The sequence below is a fragment of the Zea mays genome, chromosome 4, assembly GCF_902167145.1.
Source record: "Zea mays cultivar B73 chromosome 4, Zm-B73-REFERENCE-NAM-5.0, whole genome shotgun sequence".
NCBI classification, from domain to species: Eukaryota; Viridiplantae; Streptophyta; class Magnoliopsida; order Poales; family Poaceae; genus Zea; species Zea mays.
In genome coordinates, this window is record NC_050099.1 from 185,517,866 (window position 1) to 185,525,873 (window position 8,008).

The following is an 8,008-nucleotide window of genomic DNA, read 5'->3' on the forward strand; positions in this document are numbered from 1 at the left end:
CCCTGGCTGCTGGCGGCAACTTCGGAGATCCCAGGAGTTCCCAGGGCGCACGTGTGTGCCCAGGAAGTTCCCAGCGAAAGCCTTGACCAGGTCGTCCCAGTTGGAGATCTGCGCGGGAGGCAGATGCTCCAGCCAGGCTTGGGCGGCGTCGGAGAGGAACAGGGGGAGGTTGCGGATGATGAGGTTGTCATCGTCCGTCCCTCCCAGCTGGCAGGCCAGCCGGTAGTCCGCAAGCCACAACTCCGGCCTTGTTTCCCCCGAGTACTTGGTGATGGTAGTCGGGGCCCGGAACCGGGTCAGGAACGGCGCCCGTCGTATGGCCCGGCAGAAGGCTTGCAGACCTGGTGGCTCGGGCGAGGGGCTCCGATCCTCCTCGCTGTCGTAGCGTCCCCCACGCCTGGGGTGGTAGCCTCGGCGCACCTTCTCGTCAAGTCGGGCTCGACGGTCGCGGCGGTGGTGCTCGTTGCCGAGGCAACCCGGGGCTACAGGCGTCGCGTCCCGCGTGCGCCCGGTATGGACCGAGGCCTCCCGCATGAGTCGGGAAGTCGTTGCGCGATGCTCCGGGGGGCACCCTTGCCTTCGGGAGGCAGAGCTTTCGGCCCGTCGGACCGCGACATCCTCCAGAAGATTCTTGAGTTCTCCCTGGATACGCCGCCCCTCGGTGGTGGATGGCTCCGGCATTGCTCGGAGTAGTATTGCCGCTGCAGCCAAATTTTGGTCGACCCCGCTGGAGGCCGGCAGCCTTGCGCTGGCATCGTCGACGATACGGCGCTGGACGTCTTGGGCCTGATGACGCGCTTCTCCGGTGAGTGCTCAGCCTGCCCACTCCTGCTCGATGTTTTGCCGAAGCTGCACAAGTTGCCCTGCTTCCTCGTCGAGCTTGGCCTGCATCTCGCGGATTTGCTCGAGCTATGTGTCCTGACCCCCCGCAGGGACTGGGACCACAGCTAGCTCCCGCAGGATGTCAACGCGAGGCGCAGGCCCAGGGAGATCGTCATCCTCCGGCATACCGAGGTGGTTGCCTTCGTCGTGACCCCCTAGATCGACGTGGAAACATTCGCGACTTGGGCCACAACCCTCGTCGTCAAGGTTGTGGCCATCATCTGAGCAATCGGAGTGGCAGTAGTCACATGTAGTCATGAAGTCTCGCATGGCACTAGGAGCGTGGAGCCCGGAGAAATCCCAACCAGAGTCGGGCTCGTCTTATTCCTCGGAACACGGGGGTCCGTAGGTTGAGACGGCAGTCAGTCGGTCCCAGGTTGACCACATATGGTACCCCGGAAGGTTAGGATATGCCTTTACGAAAGCGCTCACCGAAGCGGGGTCGCTTGGTGGATCGAAGTTGAATCTAAAAGGCACAGGGTGGAAAACGGACGGTACCTCTTGATCGATGGACGGCGACGAAGTCGCGTCGGGGACGGACTGCACCGTTATCTCAGGTACGAGGCTAACGCCTAGCAAGCCCTTCGCGAGTGTGCTGGCGTCATCTGCCCGCTTGGGGTTGGCACATTGCGGGGAAACGACATCCGTCGTTGTCTCAGGCGCGAGGACAACGCCCGACATGTCCCCCGCTGGGGTGCCGGCGTCGCCAACTCGCTCGACAGCCGACGAGGTGCCGCCTCCTGCATGGCCACGGTTGCCCCGTCTCCTCCTTCTGTGGCGAGGAGGGTGACGAGGCAAGCCCGGATGCTGCTCTTCCGCCACGGGGGGAAGACGTTGTCGAGTTCGCCGCCGCCGGGCGAGCTGACGACCGTCGTGGTCGCTGTCGCGCTGCGGGGGGAGGAGTACCATGTCGTAGCCACCGTCGAGGGACAAGAACTCAAGACTCTCGAAGCGGAGCACCGTCCCGGGCTGAAGAAGTTGCTGAAGGCTCCCCATCTGGAACTCAACGGGAAATTGTTCGTTAACACGCAGCAGGCCCCTACCTGGCGCGCCAACTGTCGGCGTTTCGACCCCGGGGGGTACCTGGACTGACGAGTAAATTTGTCGCTGCGTGTCCCAGCCCATATGGGTTGGCGCAAGATGGAACACAAGTGGGGAAAACGCGGCTCGTGTTATACTGCGCCAGGGGGATGCGCTCGTAGTAGGCGTTACAAGCGCTCGCGAGAGAGAGTGACCCTGTTCGTCAGCTCGTTCTCCCGCGCGACCCTCCCGCATGAAGGCCCTGGACCTTCCTTTTATAGATGTAAGGAGAGGGTCCAGGTGTACAATGGGGGTGTAGCTAGGCGCTAACGTGTCCGGCAGAGAGGTGCCGGAGCCCTGTGTACATGCCAACGTGGCTGTCGGAGAAGTGCTTGAGCCCTGCGTAGGCGATAACGTGGGCGTCGGAGAAGTGCTTGAGCCCTGTAGAAGTACAGCTGTTGGTGCTGCTGGGATCTTGCTGACGTTTCCCTGCTTCCGTAGGGGGCTGAGAACCGCTGTCGTCATGGACGCATGTGGGGAGCCATCATCACTCGTTACCGGGGCGAGCCAGATGGGACGCCGGTCTTGTTCCCCGTAGCCTGAGCTAGCTAGGGGTAGGGTAATGATGTATCCCCCATGGCGCGGTCGGTCCGAGCCCAAGGTCGGGCGAGGCGGAGACTTCTCCCGAGGCCGAGCCCTGAGGTCGGGCGAGGCGGAGACCACCTTCCGAGGCCGAGGTTGAGGCCGAGCCCTGGGGTCGGGCGAGGCGGAGACCACCTTCCGAGGCCGAGGTTGAGGCCGAGCCCTGGGGTCGGGCGAGGCGGAGCTTCCTGTTGCGCCTGAGGCTGAACTTGGCTGTTGTCAGCCTCATCCTGGTGGGTGGCACAGCAGTCGGAGCGGAGCGAGCGACGCTGTTTTCCTGTCAGGTCGGTCAGTGAAAGGGCGAAGTGACTGCGGTCACTTCGACCTTGCCGACTGAGGCACGCGTGTCAGGATAAGGTGTCAGGCGATCCTCGCATTGAATGCGCCTGCGATTCGGTCGGTTGGAGAGGCGATTTGGCCAAGGTTGCTTCTCGACGAAGCCTACTCGAGTTGGGCCTCAGGCGTGCCGAGGGTGCGCCCACTGCCTGAGGAGGCCCTCGGGCAAGACGTAACTTCGTCCAGGACTATAGTTCCCGCCCGAGGCTGGGCTCGGGCGAGGCGAGATCGCGTCCCTTGGGTAGACGAAGCCTTGACCTGAACCGCGCCCATTAGTCTTAGCGGTTTGTGCTGATGGTGGTTACCAGCCGCGTTTAGGAGTGTTGGGGGTACCCCTAATTACGGTACCCGACAATAATCTAACTTATTTTAATTTAAGTGTTAATTCAAAATAAGTTAAATTATATATGGCCATGTTTGTTTACTCTCTAGATTATATAATTCAGCTTAAATAAGCGAACAAACAATACAGATTATTAGATTGATTATATAATCTAGATGCCTAAATTATGATAATCCTTAAGCAGGTCATTAGGTGTGTTATGTCGCTAGATCGGTGAGGGATTGGAGAGGGATATCGATGGGCAGGAACACCGGCTGGGGGCCTGTGCCCACGACCTAAGCAAGAAGAGGGTTTCTCCCTTCTAATTCCTCACATAAATAGGCCGGTTGACTGCCCCTATCTAGCTAGAGATCATTATCTCCTAAAAACTCTCAACAAACTACTAACTGATAACCTTCCTAGATAATCTTAACTAATCTCATAAATAATCTCAACTAATCTTCTAATCTTATCTCTAACTATCCTTATCTAATCCCCTTGAGGGCCCATGGCTGCTGCTACCGCAGCCCCTCCGTGGGCCTCCTTAGGCCCTGACACTACACCCCTCCTGGACAAGCAGCTCGCCCTCGAGCTGCCGCATAACGGGTGCTCAAAGACCGAGTCTACTTGACCCAAAACCAAACACCTAGAAGACAAGCCTTTTACATCTCGGCTTATCTTATTATTCTGAATCTGATTTTTTACCCTATAAGATAAGGCGGACACACACGTGTGCAGCCACCTGGATCCCATGGACATCATCTGCAGGAAAGGGGAGCACATGGATGGGAACCTGGAATAGGTCGCAACAATAACCAGCGGAGGCGCCCTCGTGGCGGCCGGTAGCGGAATGTGGTGGCGCTAAATAGTGCGCCCTTATTGATGATGAGGTGAGTGCCTTCCCTACCGCCGCTGCCGTAGAGTTAAAGTTCGTCACCCGCGGGACACGTATCATGCTCGCACTTGGAGATAGCGGCCTGGTGCCACTGCTGATGGTCGTCCGACAGGGTGAGGTCGCGCCAACGTGTGCCGAGGTTAACCGTCACCAAGGCTGCCTCGAGCATCTGTCGGCGCATCTCCCGCACTTTCTGTCGTGCAAGGAAGCCACGAGCAGCAGCTTGTATGCCCACAGTCGCCGACGTCCGGAGGCGTGCGGACAGCGCCAGCTGGTGTTGCTCATGTTGCACTGCTGCCTTGATTTGCAGCAACCCTTGCTCAACCTTCTAGAGTGTGGCTTGCATCTTTGTGAGATCAGCCCTTATGTTGGTCCACAAATCTCCCATCGATGGAGCTGGTGATTGCTGAGTCGTGGCTGCCCCTAGTGGCGTCGCCCATGGGGACGGAGACGCCGTCAACGAAGATGATGTGATGAAATTTGGCGTTGTCCCTGGGGATGGGCACGCCGGCGTCCAGGATGTGGTGACAAAATTGGCAGGCGATGCTGCCCATGGAGATAGGGACGTCAGTTGCCAGGATGGCGTGACGAAGGTGGCATGTGACGCAACCCATGGAGATGGGGACGTCGGTTGCCAGGACGGCGTGACGAAGGTGACATGCGGCGTTGTCCATGGAGATGGGGACGCCGATTGCCGCCCAGGATGACGCCGCGAAATTGGCAGCAGAAGCCATGGGATCAGATCGAAACCCAAGCTAGTCGATACCAGATGTTATGTCGCTAGATCGGTGAGGGATTGGAGAGGGATATCGATGGGCAGGAACGCCGGCCGGGAGCCTGTGCCCACGGCCGAGCAAGAAGAGGGTTTCTCCCTTCTAATTCCTCTATGCTTTATTTCTCATCCATTGATTACATAAATAGGCCGGCTGGCTGCCCCTATCTAGCTAGAGATCCTTATCTCCTAAAAACTCTCAACAAACTACTAATTGATAACTTTTCTAGATAATCTTAACTAATCTTTTAAATAATCTCAACTAATCTTCTAATCTTATCTCTAACTATCCTTATCTAATCCCCCTTGAGGGCCCATAACTGCTGCTACCGCAACCCTTCCGTGGGCCTTCTTAGGCCCTGACAAGGTGTTTATATAATCTATAAGCTAGATTATATAATCCTTGAAAGAAACAAACAGGGTTATAATCTAGGCATATTATAATCCTAAGCAAACAAGCCCTTAGTACATTGCTCATTTCCAATCTCTGGTGCCTTATTAAGCTTTATTGATGCCTCTGTGGAGTGTGGAACTAGTACTGTTCCACTAATGGTCTTATATGGTTAGTCTCACCAATGGATGTTCTGATTTCTGAAGATATTGGAGGTCGGCAAAGGTTATTCTTACAGTCCAGCAACAGAGTTACACACCGACAGTATAATGGACTATCAGAACTTAAAAACTATATTGAAAACTATTTTTCGTGTTCATTCAAATAGAGGTATGAAAGCCTTCATAAGACATCAATTTGATTTGATTCAGCATGGCAAGGAAGCATGCACCTTCAGGTGCAAATGACTGGCCATCCTCAATTACTGATAACACAGATAGAAGTGTAAATTTAAATAAGTCAAAATTTACAGAAGAGACTAACAACTGAAATTCAGATTCAGATAGCAATGCTTAGCAAAATGTAAACATGGAATACATAACAACGCAATAAGGGTTGAAATCATGAAGGGACCTTCCTGCAACACTCGCATGAAACGACTTTTGCACATTGCCCTCTTTTTGCGGCTTTCTACTCCTCTTTGTTCCCCCTTAGAGATGGTGGTGGTCTGACCACAATGCTCTGCTTCCATTTCCTATCAAGCTTCCTAGACAATCTTTTATTGATTCCTTGTTCAATTTCCCGCTCTCTTTTCACGGTTAGCATACGAGCAATCTGAAGATAAAAATGTGAGTGAACAGAGAATTCTAAATACATGGTTAACTGGAAAGGAAAAGTGGGAAGTGCAAAATCAGCATTAACTTGACAAATTCCTTTGATCAGACCATGTTAGAGGAACAAAGGTTTTGATCAATCTGCAGCGAATTGTTTGTTCTAGTTCTAGGCATGCATATGTCTAGTCCAGTAAAAAGAAAGTGACAAGTCACTTAAGACAAAGAAGGTGATAAGTGTGATTCCTAATCATCTCGTTGTAAGACATTTGTTTCTATGCCTTGCAGGTCTTTCTCATATGCTGTGAACAATATCCGTATCATTCTGTGGCTTACAAGATTTATCCTTGTAATCAACTAATACAAAAATCAGGCATATAACCTTTTCTTCGTTATGAGTTATGACTTAGTCAGAACTCAAACTATATTAAACTCATTATCACCGAATAATACAGATTATAAAGTGAGCATATGGGGCAGACCCCGTCAACCATATACCATCCATCGTTTGACAAAAGAAACTATCGGTTTGTTTTTCATATAAGTATATCATAGGATCGACACATTTCCACCAAACTATGCAACTTACTCAGCTGAAGTTCCCAGATGAAGTTAACAATCCGTCAATAAAACTCATACAGCAATGGATAGGGAGAATAATGTACCCTCTTGCGCATGCGGCTGAACTCGCTGTTCTTGAACTCCTGGCGCGCCGAGCGCTTAAGGCGGAGCAGGAAAAGCTCCCCCTTGAGGTCTACCACCTCCTCTTCCATCTGTTCCGTCGTCATGGCCCGGATCTCCTCCAGCTCCTGCTCCCTCTTCGCCATCGCGACCATCGCCGCGGCGCGACGCTCCGCTGGCTGCGAGGCCACCGCCAGTCCAGCGAACCGCGTCGCCGTCGCGCCACCTAAGCGGATGGACAGGAATGCCGCGCAAGGAGCCTGAGCGGCGATGCCGCGGGGAATGGAGGCGAGGGGTGACGCCGCGGCAAGAGACATCGTCGCCATCGTTGTTCCGCAGCGCTCGCGTTTTCGCTACCGCAGTTTGGGCTCGAGGATAAGGGTTGGTCTATCCGGTTTTGTCGTAGTGGGGTGCTCGCACCAATCTTGAAGCGTGAGTTCAAGATTTTTTTCCGGAGTTCAAGGCTAGTGTTTATTTCCTTGACTGATTGAAAAAAACTTGGGTTCTTTGGTTACAAGATTCCGTCCAGCTTGTTCGTTTGCTCTCAGTCCATATAGATTGGATAAGATTGAGTAATTTAAATCTCAAACAAGTAAATCTTTTATAATTTTTTTTAATCTTATCTAACTCATGTGCGATAGAAATAACCGAACAAGGGATTAGGTGGTGTATCATGAGTTTATTCCACAAATTTGGTAGAATAACTCGTTATTCATATTATTACTAATTATTAGCCTATAAGGATTGAAATGACGATAGATCAACCATTTCCACTCTACAAACAAAACAATAAGTAGTGAGAAGATGGACTACCATATTCCTCAAACCAAATATTATTGGTGTTTCAAAAAAATAGACATTCATGGTTTACCAAATCTCTACTGCCTTTTTATTGTGCACAAGTGGGGGTGGGGGTTTGAACCATGGTTGAGAACTTCACGTTCACACACATCTTCTAGTTAACACTTAACATAGCACACATATTTTTGTGTTTTATATTCTGTACTCAAATATAATATACATATGTTTTTATGAAAAAGTAGGGACAATAAAATCACTTTATATAGGGCCTAGCTCGTCATGCCATCCTTAAGGACCAGACATGGCATAGTGATCAAACCAGGTCGATCGACACAGGTCCAGTAGAAATGGGCTACCGGGCTAAACCGTGCTGGACTACAGGCCACCTAACATACACAACCCATTTAGACATGTATACTTGTACACTAATGATGTGATCGTGAATGCAGACAATTGTGTAATCAAGACAATGGCATGTGCAAATAGAACTATCAGG

General features: G+C 52.2%; 1 protein-coding gene across 1 annotated transcript; it reads right to left on the reverse strand.

Moving 5' to 3' along the window:
• Positions 1 to 5,593: 5,593 nt before the first annotated feature.
• LOC541790 (50S ribosomal protein L29, chloroplastic) lies at positions 5,594 to 7,092 on the reverse strand. Its single transcript, NM_001374552.1, has 2 exons — positions 6,696 to 7,092; positions 5,594 to 6,034 (listed from the first exon to the last, which is right to left on the reverse strand). The coding sequence occupies exons 1-2, from the start codon at positions 7,035 to 7,037 to the stop codon at positions 5,891 to 5,893; spliced, it is 486 nt and encodes a 161-aa protein (NP_001361481.1). The 5' UTR covers positions 7,038 to 7,092; the 3' UTR covers positions 5,594 to 5,890.
• Between the last annotated feature and the right edge of the window lie 916 nt (positions 7,093 to 8,008).